We start from the raw sequence: 19,127 nt of genomic DNA, 5'->3' as shown, positions 1-19,127 counted from the left end.
GCGTTCAAATAGGCGTTATTTTCAGTGTGAAAAATGTAATGTCTGCTGTATAAACTTAATTAATTAACAAAAAACTATAAAGCTATACGTTTCTCATTTTATTGCAACAGCTTAAACATCGTGCTACGCTTAATTAAAATGACCCTTTTTCTCCAAAACTCACCTCAAAACAAAATGTTTCTTAAAGTGATAAAAAAAGAGCCTATACCTCGATATCAGTGTTTGGCTTTATAACGAATGAACAGAACTCACTAAGTCTTGGCATTGAGGACTGTAGGAACACTTGGATCTCGGCTTGTGCGCACATTTATAAATAAATATTTCCGCTGGCGTTCGCGCGCATCAGAAGCGCTGGCACTGGCCGTGGTGCTGATCGCCGCGCGCGCGCAAGATCGACACTGAAATGCACTGAGCGTCAGGATCTGAACACCTCCGACTCTGAGATTGAACCTGATGCTCTCTCACAACCCGCACTATCGGAGGAGAACCTGAAATATTTGATCATGAATCTGAAGTGAGACGGAAGCCCTTTGGAAGTCGAAGGAAAGTCAGTGTTAAACCTGCTGCTGACATGGACGTTCCGGCACGTGTTTTAACAGGCTTTGTGAACATGATGTCCATCGTGAGATTCTTATTATACTTTTCTTAATCTGATTTCGCTGGATGAATATAATAATGTCGCTTTAAAAATCCCACTAAAGAAGCAAAAGACGACAACGACATTTCTTTGGATTGTTTGACGTTTGAAGTGAAGAAATGGCTCGCGTTCTTGTCCTTGTGAACTCTGTCGGACTGTTGCTCTTCGGCAGTGAAATGTTTATTGTGGGAGCAAGTAAGTTTATTTGTTTTGTGTACTGTAGGTGTTGTGTCTTCTGTTGAATGGCTACACGTGAGCGTCTTCAAATGAGATTGACTGAATCTTTGCTGGTTTGCATGGGAGGATGAGTTCGAAGTCTTTGTGTCATGTAGATTACATAAAGATCATGACTGTTGAATTCAGAGAGGTAAACTGTTATTCTGAATGATTTTAACATGACCAAATATGTGCTTTGATGAGCTCAAACGTGTGGTTTAAGAGGTTCAAGGAGAGTTTAAACTGATCAACGAGTTTTTAAAATTATTGCTGAATGACATTTTAAGCTGATTTTTAAAATTAAATTCGGAGGATAATCAGAATTCCTGCATATTCATGGAAAGTGGTATGCTATTTATGGAAAAGAAAATGGCTGAATATAAAAGAATATAAGATAATATCAACATTTGACTAACAAACATCTGCAGTTCTGATTCATAATAACATTGCCCTAATAAGAGAAGCTCAATTAAAAATAAATATAAACAAAGTAGTTAATTGCTTTTAACTAAAGCTTGCATGGATTTCACAGTTAATTAAGCATTTTATTGTAAGAAATCTCTGTTAATATTTAAGCAGTTTCTAAATGCTTTTATCCAAGGCATTTAACATTGCAATTCTTTTTTTCTTCTTCTTTTTTTTTCTTCTTCTTTTTATTAATATTATTATTTAAATGAAAATGTCATTGGCTCCCTATAGGAATTGAACCGCTGACTTTGGAATTGCTGTAGAGACATGCTCTACTTTTAGAGCTAAATAATACATTTTAAAGGAATAGTTTACTTAATACTTACAATATTTATGTGACTTTTTTCATTAGTGAAACATTATTGAACATTTCAGCTTAAACTGTGGTCCTTGGTGAATCATGTAATGTAAGTCATTCATTCATTCATTCATTTTCTTTTCGGCTTAGTCTACAAAAACATACAAACAAAACAAAATTATCACCTGTGTCTCCTGATGATTCATTGGGGTCATATAAAATAAGACAAAAGTTTATTTCAAGAAACTTAAACATTTACATTATTATTACCTGAGTGTTTTTGTTGACCTTCTGTTTTACTTCATAAGACCTCAGTGTGTTGTCATGAACCACAGGTAATTATTTAGTTTAACCTGTAAATATTTATTGGACTCTCAAAGTGCCAGTAGCCTCCAGTTTGAATTTTGTGAATGCCAAGGACCACAAATTCACCAAAAAATCTCCTTTAATATTCTACTAAAGGAAAAAGTCACATAAGTAAATTAGTGTTAAATATTAATTTTTGGGTGTTACATTATCCAAATGAATCTTCTAAAATCATCGCAATATTTTACTAAAACACTTTTACCTATACTGTATCTTTCTTGACTTTTTTGTGTATTAGTGAGAATGGCATGACGGTGGGAAAGTGTCTCAGGAAAATACTTTCCTGGTGTATTGTTCGGATCCTTTTTCTTTTTTTCCTGATTGAGTCATCTGGGATTTTGTGCTTGCTTTGATAGGGCAGCTGCTGCTGCTTCTGTTCTCAGAGACAGTGTCTGAATTATGAACACTTCCAGTGCTGAAAGTTGCTCCTTAGAAACCAACATCCTTTTGCAAAATAGATACACCTGTCAGAGGAAACATAGCAGAATAGTGCAATATTCATTCTCAATGACTGCATTAAATGCAAGAACTCACTAGAGATTATAACACTAAATGACCTCTGCAGCTGGATTTTACTTAAGTACACAGTCACAACATAAATATTTAAACTGTTGGAAATGATGCACATGCATTGCAAAATACGCACATTTTATTCAATTTAACTAGAGGGATATGGGAGAAATTATGATCATGCAGCCTGAAATCTGCCCTAGTTTATGATCCAGAGCAGCTTCTTTTTCAGAGATTTAGAACTGGGGAATAATTTAAATTCATCTTGCTTTCTGTACCTTGACAACAGACACCTGAAATGAGCTAGTTAGTGCCACGGAGAGCTGAAAATACTTTAGCAAAACCACAAAATGACTGAACTCGTGTTAAATCAAGAACACATCTGATGCTGATGAAACAGATGCATGTCTGTAGTATGTCAAACATTCACCTACTGTAAAACACATTGAGAATGAACTGAAACCAGATTCTGAAGATAATATGTCTAAATGGTAAACAAAGCAAAGTCGAAGCTGTTAGATTTTTAAAAATGAAATTCTCAACGAGCACATATGGATATCTGTGTGTCTGGCCATGTAGTGGACATCCATAGTATTTGAGCTGAAATTGACTTCCTGTTAAATATGTTCAGACTTCCAACACCTCATCTGGCCCATAGTGAGGTGACAAGAGAATTGCATTGCCAGACCAGACCTGGTGGACTGTGGTCACCAATTAAATTGACCTTAAACTGCCACAATGTCCAATTCCATCTCCTGTGGACCCAGCGAGGGGAAGTGTTCACGGATCACTGATCGAGATGACACAAACCAATCCAATGAGTTTACTTAGCAGGGAACATCACTGTCTGTGACAAATGAAGGTTGCGTTTGTGCACAGGTGATATGTGTCATCCATTAAGTCTATTGTCATGTTTGGACATATTGGAGATGCAGTGTTAAATTACTGACATGTAAAATGTGCATTGAGAGAACATTTTATTATTTAGTTTCACTATATTTAGATTAAATATTTTATTCACACCATATAAAATTTAAAACATATGTTACCATCACTTCATATGCACACTAATGATATGAGGTCTGTAAATACTCATATTTTGTGTAAGAATGAGAAGCAAAGATTGTACTGTTTGCAGAAATTAGGATCATTCAATATAGATGAATCACTCATGTGCATGTTTTACAGTTCAAACATTCAGTAACTGTTATATTTTTCCTTGCTTTGTTGGTTCAATTCACTTGTGAAAAATAAGAGATGTTTGGAGAAACTTGTGAACCTAGGAGAAAAAATAACAGGGAGAAAACAGATGACTATGGTTCAGTTATACAGTACCACAGGCAAGTTTTGAGTTAAGCTCGGAGTATCATGTCAGAGGATTCCCATCCTATGCATCATGAGTTTTATCTTCTCCCTTCTGGTATTCGTCACAGAACTCTTATGAGTAAAACAAATTAGTTAAAACTTTCATTCATCCCCACAACTGTAAAGTTTTTACATTTGTGCAATGTGTATTTTTTTCACCACAGCCATGTAAACTTGCAGTTCAGGACCGGTTACTCACTGAGACTAAGCAAGGCTGAACCTGGTCAGTACCTGGATGGGAGACATAGGAAAACTAGGTTTTCTGTTGGCAGTGGTGTTAGTGAGGCCAGCAGGAGCGCTCAACCTGCACTCTGTTTGAGTCCTGATGGCCCGATAAATTGAAGGGGACATATACTGTCAGTGAGTGTTGTCTTTTGGATGAGACATTAAACAGAGGTCCTGACTCAACGTCAACATTAAAAATCCCATGGCAAAAGAGTAGTGGTGTAACACTGGTGTCCTGGCCTAATTCCTTCCATCAGCCCTTACCTATCATAGCCTCCCAATCATCCCCATCCATTGAATTGGCCCTATCACTGTCCCTCCACTCCACCAATAGCTAGTTTGTGGTGAGCGCACTGGCGCCGTTGGCCTGTGTCTTCTGTCACATCATCCAAGTGGATGCTGCACACTGTTGGTGGTGTGAAGAGATGCACTGCAAGATCAAAAGTAACATTTTAATTTAATATTAAATTCGGTACTGTCAAGCAAAAATGTACCCTTAACGTTACATGAATCTGTACTGCATTTGTCCCGTGGAATTATACAATCTTGTGATATTACCACATTCAGTTAAGAAATGTCATCATTGTGGAACATGCAGTATATCATTACTATACAAAATAGCTGTGAGAGCTTTTCTAATTCTCTTATGCCTGTACTGTAGGTACACGCTAGCTCAGAAAATATTTTAACAATGCAGAATCATATGAACTTTCTGAATCCTTCATTAAACTGATTATCTGAAAACCACTGATTGATTAAGGAATTCAGTCAAAGTAAAGCTAAACACATAATTCTGCATTCAAGACAAAGTAAGAGCTGAGAGGTTTTTCATTGAAATGTCTTGACTTCTGACCTCAGCACTTTCCAGTCATTTGTACTGCAATCACATTCACATGCGCAACATACAAGAACATGATAATTTTGCTTCTTGGTCAGATTATTTGGTTTAACTGAGCTAAAGCAACTTGATTCTTGAACATTTTTACAATTTAATTGTATTGTTTTCAATCCACTTTATTAAAAATTTATTTAGCAACTTAATAACAGGGCAGCACAGTGGCTCAGTGGTTAGCACTGTCATCTCACAGCAAGAAGGTTGCTGGTTTGATTCCTGGCTGGGCCAAGAGGCATTTCAGTGTGGAGTTTTCATGTTCTACCCATGTTCCTGTGGGTTTCCTCCGGGAGCTCCGGTTTTCCCGACAGTCCAGAAACATGCGCTAGGTGAATTTGATTAACTAAATTGACTGTAGTGTATGAGCGTGTGTGTGAATGAGAGTATGGATGTTTACTAGTACTGAGTTGCGTCTGAAAGGGCATCCGCTGCGTAAAACTTATGTTGGAATAGTTGGCAGTCTATTCTGCTGTGGTGACCCCTGATAATCAGAGACTAAGCAAAAGAGTTCTGTAGTCTCTTCTCACTTGAATTCTGTAATCTCTTCTCACTTGCCCATTACAAATGTTACAAAAACAATGTTATTTGTTCAATTGTTATTTCGACATGGCATATTTTGTATTGTTCAATAAAACAATAATTTTTTAAAATTAACTTGGGAAGAATTAATTACAATTAAACTATGCACTTTTTTAAAGTTGAATTAAATGTACTTTTCTAGTAATCTCTAATTCAGTCAAACTGACCAAAAATATTGGACCCTATACATAATTTGTTTCTATTTTCAGACCAGCGCCATCCCAAATTTTCATGTTTTGCGCCAGGTTGTTTAAATAGCGAATCCATTTGCCCCACTTTGTGGACTCATGGGTGTTCTGATGTACAGCAATGCACAAACATTTGTATAATGTTATTATTATCAGCAGTATTATTTATTAAATACAAATTTATATTTGTTTTAACTAGGCTAATGGATGTTTTCAGTGGTGTGTGTACAATACCGTTCCCTTATCTACGAAAATAAAGGAGTAAAGTAAAGAGTTAAAGTAAAATAAAGAGAAAGTAAAGAGGCCAAATGGAGAAGGCTCATTCTTTATCCTCGCACTGCAGATTGTTTGTTTAACTGTTTTCTCGCTAGTGAAGCGTTCAATTTTTCCAATTACAAAGTCCGCCGTGTAAAAAGCAAATGCTCCATGGCGTGATGCAACTGACTTTTAAAGAGAATGAGAGACTCTGATTGGTTTAATGCACATTATATAGAGCCCATTATGTTAAACTGTGTATAACTTAATAAAATAGTTGAAACCTGCTTAACTTATTAAAATAAGTTAAAGTAACATAAAACATTTGCTGTCATGTCTTTTTGTCTTTTCATTTTTACAGTGTTCTTGTGATAAGTCACTAAAAACATTTTATGATCTTAAAATAACAAAACCTTTATTTTAAAAATGCTTGCTTGGTCCACTATTCTTCCATTCTTTTCCACAGTTTGATAACTGTACTGTACCTTCATCGCCTAGTGTCATCCACACTGTAAAAAATACTAATCTTTTAGTTGAGTCTACTTAACTTTTTTAGTCATCTCAACGTATATCAATCAAACATTGTTAAACTTTGTATAACTAAAAAATGTAGTTGAAACCTCATTGAAATAAGTTGAAGTTACATAACATAATCTAATTCTCTTTTTTATAGTGCTAAGATTTTCAGGCAGGTTTTTCAGTGAAATTCTCATGTCTTTGTACACACTGAGACACTGTATGCACAGTGACAGATCTTCTTTATCCGCTTCAGTGCTGAACTGCAGAGCCATTCCAGCTGCAGTGTTGAACTGATTGTTTTTTTTTTTCTACAAACGTAGGAATTGTAGGGAGCTTGAGTTCTTCATCTTGTCCTCAAAGCACCCTGTTGAAGGGTAGTGTGGGGTGTTGTGGTGTTGAGGTGACACCTCGCTCTGCTGGGAAAGTGCTGTGCTCCCCTGAGGCTGAGATTTGCTCCCTCGATGGCTTTGTGTTGATAGAACACCCCGCAGCTCCATCTGTGAGTGCATTGTCTATCCAGAGAGGATCAGACAGCACAACATTTCACCAAATCTTTCATGAAGTACCAGAATCCATGCATGCCTGGAGGTCGATATAGAGCTCCAGATAACGTAGTGACGGACTGAGATGGCGTGAGAGAGATGCCACATTTAGGTTGTGAAGACAAATGGCTTTGTGTTATGTTCTCTTTATTGCATTCAGCAAATAGACCTCTGATGCAGTAATGGGATTCATTCAAAACCTAAATTTAGCAGTTGGAGGAATCAATATGCACATTTGCAATTTAGACAGAGGTTGAGCGGACTTGCATTATTTAACTTTTAATGGGGAAAAAAGGCTTTTTTCGGAGACTAAATGTGTGTTTTTAGCTTGCAGGATCAAAGCCGCACGGAATTCTCCATTTAAATTCCGCAGACTTTAAAAACACACATTTATTCTGCTTTCACACAGATGGTGGTTGAACTTGCATGTTGAAGGTCTCTTTGAAGGAGATTCTGGAGCGGACCCGTGTCTGCAAAACAGCTGAAGTGCTGTTATGTGCCTGTTTTCTGTGAATTACTCTGACAGAATCTGTCTGTGTCTCACGTGGCCTTTTCCTTTTTAACTGTATGCTCAGTGTTTTACCCAGAGTGACCTGCGCTCTTCTTCTGTCTGTTACGTAACAGATGTGAGTGCATTTGACTTGTGCTGGAGTGCTTGAGACGTGACAGAGGGAACGACAGACATTATATGTGATGCATGATCTTACTTCACATTAGGTGTAAATGGGTTTTATGTGAGTGAAGGTTTTATGATGCAATAAACATAAATCACTCTTCGTTAAATGCTAATGAAATAAGTAACACATACTGTACTATTGATATCTATTGATATTTGCAATGCATATTCAGATACTCAAGTGTAAAAATATTTGCTTATTAACTAATCTTTAATTTTAATTTAACCTTCAAATTGTATTATGCAAACTTCTCTTTAGCATAATTTGTTTTGTTATGCAAACTACTTATTTCCTCCAAACCCCCCCCCCCCCAAAAAAAAACAGTGTTGTCATTTAGATTCTAAAATGGCAATTGGTCAAAATAAAAATAAAAAGGCCATGTTTTCAGAGGTGTTTTCCAACAGGCAACTTGATGTCAAAACTAAATCCAAAAACACATGACAAATGCTAATCAGTTTGATGTCAATTGACTACCTTGATGTGAAAGTCTTACATTGGTGTCAAAAAGTGTTTACAGGACTGTCCTGTAATCAGGTTTTTGTGTGTTTTGTATGTTTTTTCCAATGTTGAATGTCAATTTGATGTCATTTTGACATCAAGGTAGTTTCCATGCATTGTAGGAATACCAAATCCAGTGTCAATTTTGAATTTTGAATTGAACTTTCATATGAACTAAACCTTTCTTATTTTGGCAGTCTAAAGACCAAGGTTTTGACATCAAATCGATTAGCATTTTTTGATGTCGTTGATGTCAAGCTTGATGTCAATTTGGTGATATTTTGACATTAAGATTCCCGCTGAAGCTGGGTTTTATCAAAGTCCCATTAAGGCCCCGTTTACACTAATACATTTTAGTTTTTAAACGCATACGTTTTGCAGCAGTTATGCCATACTTCCACACTACGCTGGAGTTATCGAGTGCCGAAAACTACGCTTTTTCAAAACGCTCATTTCACTGAGAGACAATCTTTAAAACGCTTCTCGGGCAGTATGCATGGGAAGTCTGTTAAAATGGGGAAACATCAAATTCTCCAAAACTGCTTGTCAAGCTTACGATTGAATTTCATATTTGGAATCACCAATAAAATTAAACAACAACTGTCTCATAAGTTTCATTTCTAAACGTTCGAATTTCACAAAATCTGCAATAACTCTTGTCTGGTCCGTGCCTCTCCCCTGGAGTATTGTCAGTCGATAGCGGTTAATGATTGGCTCTTGTTCTAGAAGGCGGGCGTTATTCGCCATATAGTGATCGATAATTATCTCATGTTCAAGATAAGACAGGCTTTATTCGCCATATAGTGATCGAGGAATGGCTCCTGTACTAGAAGGGAGGCTTTATTCGGCATATTGACCATTACACTTTGCCCCATTCAGAACAATACGAGTGACAAGTCTTGTGTATTCTATAGTCTTTGGTTTTATTAATCTTATAAACAATTCAATGTTAAGAAATCATTATTTAGTGAAACAATTCCAATCACAGCCAATTGAAACAATATATAATTTCAGAGAAGAATTCAAGGTCCCAAAAGGCAATACAAAAACATAAATAATAGAAAAACATCCATGAAACACACGCTAAGTTAAAAAAAGTACTATTTTCTTATTTTTGTTAATAATATAAGCTTATTTCTATAGATATGTTCTAGATAACCCCAGCATATAATTTTAGAGAGATGAAAGCAGCAAATAAATCACTTTATCATACGACCCTGTATTATTTTTCCTTTTAGTTTAGCACTGTAAATGTCAATACATGAAAAACAAAATGTGTAATGTACTGAACAATATTAATAATAGGCTAGAATTAAATGGAGTCAGTCAAGACTTTTTTTTTCTGAAACATTATGAAAATTTATTTTAACATTTTCATTTATTCAGGCATACAGTAAGTAAGAATTCAAATGCTGACAGGGCCATCATAACTCATGTCTTCCTCTACCTAAACAATTGTTTTCCACATCACTAAAGAGCTTATGCCTGCCCATGTATCTCAATTTATTTGAAGCTATACCATCAGACACTTGCAACCCCTATTACTTCAAGGACAATGAGCTCTTGTGGGGGAAGAGGGAGGTAAATGTCATGGCTAAAATGACAAAAACCTGATGAATGGTTTCATAAGAACCTTCTATTCCTGCTCAGTGAGTGCTCATTATGTTAGGTTAATGTATTTAGAATAAATTGGCAATTCATTATGCATCATTAGTATTTTCTGTACATTCATTTGGCACCAAACTGCGCTTCAATGGGACTTTGATGTGCCGTGACGGTGAAACATTTTGTTCAGTGTACAAACATTTGCTGCTTTCTGTGACAAATCGCCGGTTGTAATCATGAGTCATAATTTAACAGACTCTGAGGTGCAAATACATTTGCTGATGTGGCAGACGTGACCCCCGCAGATGTTCCCCCTTGATAGCAGTTTATGAAAATCTTTCATATTTTGCTTCAGTGAGCATCTGCTGGACAGACGGAATGAAACTGGCTTGCCATTTAGTTCAAAGCAATAACAACAATGATATGTTTTCTTTTCATGCTAATGTACAAATCGCTTTTGGTTATCTGACAAATGTGTCAGCATTTTTTTAAATGCTAAAAATATTATGGTTAGTTCTAGTGTTGGGCTAATATATTAACAGTAATGTAAAAATGACAAACTTTTTTTTCTTCAAATAATTAGTAATGCATTATGTTTTATTAAAAAAAATATATGAGTTACTTTTTCAAAAAAATTCCATTTATTGACTGACAGCGCTCCTGTTCTCATGTTAAGAGAAATCAGAAGTGCAGATGTGTCATCTTCAATGTGTAAATATAATATCTGCCAAAGTTCTCAACCACATTCCTGAGGGACCACCAACGCTGCATGTTTTGGATGTCTCCTTGGTCTGTCATACTCATTACAGGTCTTTCAGTCTCAGCTAACGAGTTGATCTGAATGATGTGTGTTTGGTTAAGGAGATATGGAAAATTTGCTGAGCTGGTGGTCCTCCAGGAACGTGGTTGAGAAACACTGCTGTAATAGATGAACATGTTTTTGAGGCCAATATTAGATGTCAATTTGAAGTCATTTTTGACATAAAGGTAGCTTACATGCATTGTAGGGATACAAAATGCAGTGTAAATTTGGAATTGATATATAATGGTTGGGTTTGTCCATATTTTATCCAAATTTGACTATTTTTTGAGAGTATATAACTTGTAATACTGTTTTATACTGTAGTTTATGCAGAAGTGGGCACTGTGGATTCTTTAAGAGTCTCTCACACCGACAGACTGCACAAGCATTGACTGATAATATAAAATCTGTTATTATTCAATCAAACATAATACAATCACAGCTGACTTAAATTATGTATTTTATTGTATTTACTTATATCAGAAAAAAAATGTTAATGATGAGCCATGGATAATGACAAATATTTACCTTAAATAATGAACGAATAAAGACTACTGTTTATCATCAAAATGTCTCAAGTTGATCAGTACTTACAGTATATGGGTGGTTTTTCCCAGCTCTTTTTATTGTCTGATTTGTTGTGTTAATACTCATTTATTGTACAATTGCTGGTGCACTTGCAGAGCTGAATCAGTTTTTTTTTTCAACATAGCATTCCATCATTCTTTTATTGCTCAGTGTATCATGTATTCTGGTTTCAATAGTGACACATGCACTACAATATGACTTCTAAAGTCAGCCCAAAATATCAGTGGATATTCTCTGACTGATGGAATCAAAGTCTGAAGCTAAAAATCTGTGGCCATCATACACTATATGGTTTTCTGTGAAATCTGTGAACTCAAGTCTGCTTACTGGCTCCTACTTTTATTAGCTGTCATAGGTTAGGCTGTAAATCCAAAGGACTATTGAGGCAATACTTGCTATTTGTAGTATTTAGAAGTAAAAAGACACACACTGAAAAAAAAAAACAGCGTACGAATGTTTTTCAATTTCGTAAACTTCGTAAATGTTTCAATTACAAAGAAACAACAAGTAAAGCATTTATTTAAACATGTAATATTTAAAATAGAAAAACTTCAAAAGAATTTGTTGTGCAATCATAATGTTGGTGTTTATTTATCGGTTTTGTTTACTTCCTATGTTTAGTTCCAGGTTGTTTGATTTCCTTAGTTGATTGTTATTGATTTTATGATTATGTAGCTGCCCTTTGGCATCAAAGAACGAGACAGAGAGTTTCTGACGAGTGCTTTTTCTTTATTTTGCTCAAGACGAGAGCCATTAAACTTTCGTTGCGTTGCACCGTGAAACTACACAAAGAAACAACAAAAATCAATAAATACAACTCGTATACAGAAAAACATGACAAATAAAGATACAATGTACAGAGTGATATATGAAAATGAAACGATGAAATATATGAAGACAGTTTGAAACAACTAATAAGAAGGCAGAGCTCACGATTAACATTTACATACAAACAAACTCATATGGCTTAAATAATCAGTTTCACATACCTCGCTCCGCTTTACCAAAGAGTTCTACGATATAAATTGAGCAGGATTAAGCCTCCTTTTTTCATAAATTGCTACTCCTCTCCATGAACTACACAGAAATGGGTATCCTCTTCGCTCTGCTAACCTGTTTAACCTATTTGTTACCCAGACTATGGAAAACACGTGACATGCTCTGATGCTCTGAACATATTTAAAGTGGTATAATCATTTAGTGGTCACTTACAGATTATGTTCACCTGTACCATGTTTAGTCCCTTAGTACCTTAGTTTATTTAAGGTCTTTAGTTTCAATTGTTCTTTGTCCATTCTTGTTGTTGTTATACCAAGTTGTTCAGGGGTGCGTTTCCCAAACAACAACATAATTCGCAACTGAACAATCATAGTACAATGCATTTGGAAAAGAACAATGTAGTGACGAGTGTTACCCAAAACCGTAGTGGCTTTGAAGCAGATCCATCATTTGAACTACATTAGTTATAACGCAAAACATTAATGATGACGCTCTACACACGGTGGAGTAACAACATCTTTAGAGAAAATTCCCATAATTGTTTGTGTGCAAATTATATGGTTTTTCATGCACATGCATTAAAAAAAATCCAATATTAGTTTTGATAAAAACATGCACTCATTTTTCATATTAATTGAAATATATGTAAACAGCACATAAAGCGCCTGTGTTTCCTTTATAAATATTATTGAGAATATTCCATATTAAATCCCTTAGCTAACACATATTCTAATTTCATATATAAATAATTTAAATCGTTAGCCTAATGGTTGTAACTTAAAGTAGGCCATTTATTAAGAAATGGAAAAAAAAAATCATACTTGATAATAAAAATAATAATTCTTCTTCTTATTTTTTAATTATAATAATAATAATAATAATAATAATAATAATAATTATTATTATTATTATTATTATTGTTATTATTATTATTATTATTATTAAAATGGCAAACATGTTTCAAAGTGACTGCAAAGGGAACGCAATTATCAATATGAAGATGGCTAAAACTGACCTGTAAAAATACTTTGAAAGCAAATTACAACTAAGAGAGATGACTTTAATGTTTTTTAAATCATTCCAAGTATAAATGTTGAAAGGTTTGAAAGGAATAGGGCATAGGGGGATAACTGGGAATAGAACATAACCAGGAACTATGCTTCTAACTACAGAGGAGTAGTTGGAGATGTACAAGTTTGCGAATGTTCGTCGGAGCGATGGATTTGGGAAACACCAAATCAACATACTATGTTTGATACGACGGAACATGCTAACTTAGTTGGCTAACGATGGTTTTCGGAAACGCACCCCTGTTCTGTTGTTTCTGTCTGTTTTGGTTTCTGTTGCTTAATTAATTTATTTAGTACTGCTTCAGATTTCCACTTCATTGCCTGCTCTGCCAAGACATTATTTTTATTAGGGAGTACCGATTAAATTACAAAACATATAAAAAAAGATGATTTATTTAAGTACTTTTTGTGAGTGATTGAATTATTCACTCAACTTATTTGCTGATTCATTCTGAAACATTTCCACTGTGTGAAATTTACTTTCTAGAAGAATAACAAAGTAGCTGGCAAAATTGTGCCTAAAATATATGTGTCTTTGTATGACCTTATTGTTCATTCACAAAATCATTCTGTGTGTTGCCTACAACCAACAACAACAAGTTTAGTTTCCACATTCTGCCCTAATTCCTGTTCTTTTCCACAAGAAATTGTGGAAATATCTCATATAACATAAAATATTCTCATATAGTGTAGATGCAGAGCTCATAATAACCCCTTGCACACAAAATTGCACAAAAACAACAATGGCTGTAAATGCGGGCACTCATTAAAATGGAAGGTTTGATGCATGTGACCCATAGACGCTTTGATGTCGCAGTCAGTCTTCACTGAGGTGGCCCTCTCCTTCCTCAAAATGATTATCCGTAGAGCAGAGCTGGAGTCAGACCTCTCTCCATCCAATTTACAACCATTGCTGAGGGCCATGAAGACTGGCATAATCAGCCCTGACCCCCATTGTGTATGATCATAGCTACTTGGAAAGGAACGCTGCCGTACTAGTGACCTCCTGGGGCATCAACACAGGACATTGATTATCAGTCTGATACTGCGTGAGATCATTCAGCATTGTGATGCATTATGAGTTTTGTTACCCATGATTATGCTGGAGAATAGCAGACAAATGACAGATGCAAATTCTAGCTTTTCTGGTTACCTTATACTCTGTGCCTCTTTTGCCACAAATACCTTGCAGTTTTGTGCTGCATTATATTTTTAAAAGCTCTTGTGGTACAACTGCTATGTTTTTTTATTAATATTACTATATACTATAGGGGAGAGCGGGGCACAAAGTAACACTCTTTGGTTGTGGCCAAATAATGAACAAAGTAATTGGGTTAGACAAACCATATTTTTTTACCAACAACACACAAGCCTCTCCTACAAATGAGCACTGGTTGTATGACAGCCAAACCTATGGTTTCTGTGCAGTATTGCCAAAAGTGCAGGGTGTAAAAATGTTACTAGTGACCCCACCTGCGGGGCATGTTGTAACCGACAGAGGGTTAGCTGTAACACATGCTTAAAGTCAGATTTCACACAATAAATTTAAATTCAGTTTACTTTAAATAGTACATTTCCTCAGTACTTAACTCATTTTTTATTCTACATTCACAGCATGTTTGTTTATTTATCCATTGGATAACCACATTTGGATTATTGCAATTATTTATTTACATTATTAGCAATTGTTTCTATTAAAAAATATTTTCTATTAAAAAACATTTTTTTCTTCAAAAAGTTCTCAACATTACACTCAAAATTTAAAAGTTATTTTGTTAGTTTAATTGGTTTCCAACAGTGTGTGGCTTATTTGTAACAACCTGTTAGCTAGCAGTCAACATAAAACTGGCTAGCGGTCACTGTGTTTTTTTTACATCTTTTAAAATGGTTCCATCTTTTAGCCTAGAAGACGGTAATCACAATGTAACAAACAGGACTGATAACCACTCATCCAGCCAGTAGAGGGAGCCCTCACCTGAATTCTAACTGCCAGTTCTTCATTGGTTACTTCCTGTTTGGTGACCATAATAACCTGGCCACACCAAACACTCGAAGTGTTGCCAGTATCTGCTGCCTTACCGAGCGTCTTCTCATTGTTTTGTTCTGCATTTTTGTTATGACCTTTGAGCCTGTTTTGTTGACCACTGATTTTTGGATAACTGTTTTTGCCTTGATTGCCTTGGAGGACTTACTGTTTGTTACTCTGAATTTGCATCGCTTACCGACTACGATTTAGCCTGGAGATTTGGATTTGTTTGCTGAGAACTAGTAAACTTTTTGCACTTGATCTAAAATGTCTCCATGGCGTCGCCATCGTCACACACAACACTATAAGAGTTTACTTACATACTTTCACTTTTTTTTTTAAATAAAAAATGATTTTCTCCTGTTTTCGACACTGTTTTCTCCTGTGCCGACACTGTGGTGAAAACCTTGAAAGCATGCCATATTTAACCCTGAGCAAATACCTTAAAACTTACATTTTACCCCGTGTTACTTTGTGCCCCACGCTCCCCTAAGTTCAGCTCACATTAGAATTTGGATTATGATCAGCGCAACCTTAAATTTGGCGATTATAAGTGAATCAATTTTAAACATTACAAACCTTAAAGGTACATAGTTCATTTTATTCCCCAAAATGTAAATTTGCTGTTAATCTGACAACAAACTACATGGCTTTTTTCCTTCAGTTAAACATTAAAGAACATTTTTATTTTATTTCAGTGAATCATCAAAAAACAGAGTTTAAGCAAATCTTTTTAAAGTTCCACTGAAGAAAACAAAAACATCTGCAATGTCCAAGAAGTAAATAAAGAGCAAATTTTATTGTTTTTTTTTTATTCTTTTTTTAGGGCAAGTACTATACCAAATGACCAAAATATAAATAATGCTTACTTAGCAATTGCTCGTATATTTTCAAATGACAAAGAAACAGCAGGTGAAACATTGAGTCTGCCTATATATATATATATATATATATATATATATATATATATATATATATATATATATATATATATATATAGGGACAAGTTTCAGGCTTTATTTTATACTATAAAAAATCCCTCATTGAGGTCTAGAGCAGAAATTGCTGTGCAACAAGTTACATCTTATTTCATAACTGCTGTTATGTAACTTAGCTAAGAGTCTCTATTTCTCATTGTTTATGTTATTGTATGGGCTTGGGTACAGGAACAAAAAAACACCCCTTCCCATTTTTACAATCACCCACACAAACACATAAAGTCCATTAGAGCACAGCTCACAGGAGATGCTAGAAAATGCTCTCACAGTTCAGTCTAGTTCACCGCCTTTCTATTTTCTCGACAGCGACAGAGGCATGTGCTCGACTATTGGATCTGTCACTGTTCTCCTCTGCTTTTTGCGAGACTAATTAGCTTGTCTATTGCCTCTTAAATCATGATCGAGCACCCTACAGCTGAGCTGAATTAAAAAAAGGACCCATATAACAGTCCCATATAGGAGATTGTGTGACAGTTCAATCCATTCCATAGAGCAAATTCATTACAGTCATGAGGAAAACACTTCTGCTCAACAGTATGTCCTTTTATTATATCTTTTTTATTATAAAGATATAATAAATAACTATAGTTTCATTCACAACTCAGCCAAGTTGTGAATGAAAATATCCCTTTGTAAATGTTTATGATGTTTAAAAGGGATGCTGTACCATGCAGGTGAGACTAATGTAATGTGTGTGACAGATCAAAGATGAGGGAGGAATCGGTTCTGAATTTAAGCATTTTACTCAATGGTTTAAACAAAAGATATAACAATAATAATGGAAAAAAGAAATAAACATTTACAATATTCTTTTTAAATGAAAACAATAAAGAGTGTAAGCAAAATCAAAAAATAAACAAAACAAAACAATCCTAAAGTCTAATGACTAAACTAGGTATTAAACTAGGTAATAAAACCTGATATCTTCAGTGCACACGACACCAGATCTAAAATAATTAAACTACAAAACTCAAAATTACACAGATGGCAAAATCTAATCCAACAAAAACAAGCTAAACTAAAACAAACCTAATGCTATAAGGCTCAGTTTAGAATCACACAACAACCATCAAAGCAGTTTCTTAAAGCCAACGAAGATTAATAAGTAAACGCTACGGTTACTAAAGTAACCCTTCGTTCCCCGAGGGGGGGAACGGAAATGCTATGTGGAAACTTCCACTATGGGGATTTCGTCAGAATCCAATCATCTGAAAGAGTATAAAAACGGGCCAATGAAATGCCAATGAGTTGGCAGCGTCAGCGTGCACAGCTGGCGTCAATGACAATCAGTCAGGCTATAAAGACGCAGCCAGTGCCATGCTCAACATCTATTTCTAGCTGAAGAGACTTTCACGCTCAACAGCTAAGGGACAATCGTTGTGGCGAAGGAACATAGCATTTCCGTTCCCCCCCTCGGGGAACGAAGGGTTACTTCAGTAACCGTAGCGTTCCCCTTCGGATGGGGAACTCCAATGCTATGTGGAAACTTCCACTATGGGGAAATCTATGGAAAACGCCACAACGAAAGAACCTTACTGCGTCCCTGGCGAAGGGTGTGCCACGCAGTAGAGCGAGCGCACCTACAACGCCCCGAGACACAGTCGTCCAACGTTCAAATCTTCACCCCTTCCCCTTAGCCCTACGCCTTCCAGCTAAAGAGAATTGGGACATCCCTACCCCTTCACGGGAATGCGCAAAACGAGGGGTAGGGGTAAGGGGAAGGGCTAAGGGGTAGAATTGGGATTGGTGCCTAAAACATAAACAAGCTGTCGTTTAATTATTGTCATCACCTTTTGGACTTATGAACTGGGAATGACAGAATTACTCTAACAGATGTTGCATGTGCTGTTGAAGATTAAAGATACAAATGAGAGGTTTGCACTGACTGGGCTATATTTCATGTTGTTTTTGAACCCAAATAAGGACTAAATGTTTGCTGTGTGTAGTTTTTGTGTAATTGGTAACATATCGGAGACTGTAAGGGTCTGTATGTGTTCATATATGTTGCTTTTATTTATTTATTTCATATAATTGCAGATGTTACAGTAGGCTATTTTGTCATTGATCTGCAGTTATAATCAAATTACGTTCATAGAAAAGTTAGTAATGGACATTTACACAAGTATTTATGTGTTTAAAGTATCTGTTTTATGAGAAGTGCTTCTCATGTGATATGTGAATGACCCGTACAGCTTTACTTTGACATTTTACTTTGACAAGTGAAAATGGCATTGATTAAAACTTTCTGTCTTACACCACGCCCACCAAAAGGGTACCATTGGTACCATTTGGGTACCCCAAATCTCAAAAATTGCAGATGCATGAAAATATTTAGTCTGTATAGCATCTTTCCTTAAATTGATAGTGATTTTTTTAGCACTGTGAATCATAATCTGATTTCATTCAGTCATAAGGGATGAACTCATAAAACAGCATCATGGTCCAAAACAAATTTTCGAGCTCCCAGTTAAAACATTTTGTCCTTTATCTGTTCTAAGATTAAGAGAAAAGCACTGTAGCTTTGCATAAAACATCTCTTAATAGCAAGCTTTGCTTTTAGAGAGATGTAAACCCTCAGAGAGCAAGCTGGTTTGAAAAGATCCAGCCACAGAGTGGATGTTTTACTTTCTAAATCTGATTGGTCAGATTGAAAAGCTTTCTTGGCAAGAAACTCAGTCTATAAAAGAACAGCAAATAAACAGAGCACTGCAACATATTTCAAACCTGTTGTGTTTCATAGAAAGATAATGGCTTGTTTATGCTTGACATGCTGCTGAAAAAATGTCTTCTGTATTGGTTTCTGT

The 19,127-nt window shown here is 35.6% G+C and overlaps 1 protein-coding gene across 1 annotated transcript in view; it reads left to right on the top strand.

Annotated features, from left to right (window-relative positions):
* The first annotated feature begins 363 nt into the window (after window positions 1-363).
* Window positions 364-19,127, top strand: part of fndc4a (fibronectin type III domain containing 4a) — a 60,728-nt gene continuing 41,964 nt past the window's right edge. The window contains exon 1 of the mRNA XM_056481517.1: window positions 364-832. Within this exon, the coding sequence (XP_056337492.1) occupies window positions 757-832 (76 nt within the window). The 5' untranslated portion in view covers window positions 364-756. The remainder of the gene's footprint in view (window positions 833-19,127) is intronic.

This window comes from Danio aesculapii, chromosome 20, assembly GCF_903798145.1.
Source record: "Danio aesculapii chromosome 20, fDanAes4.1, whole genome shotgun sequence".
NCBI classification, from domain to species: domain Eukaryota; kingdom Metazoa; phylum Chordata; class Actinopteri; order Cypriniformes; family Danionidae; genus Danio; species Danio aesculapii.
Note: the sequence above shows the minus strand (reverse complement) of the source record. Positions and strands in the feature narration are given on the sequence as shown.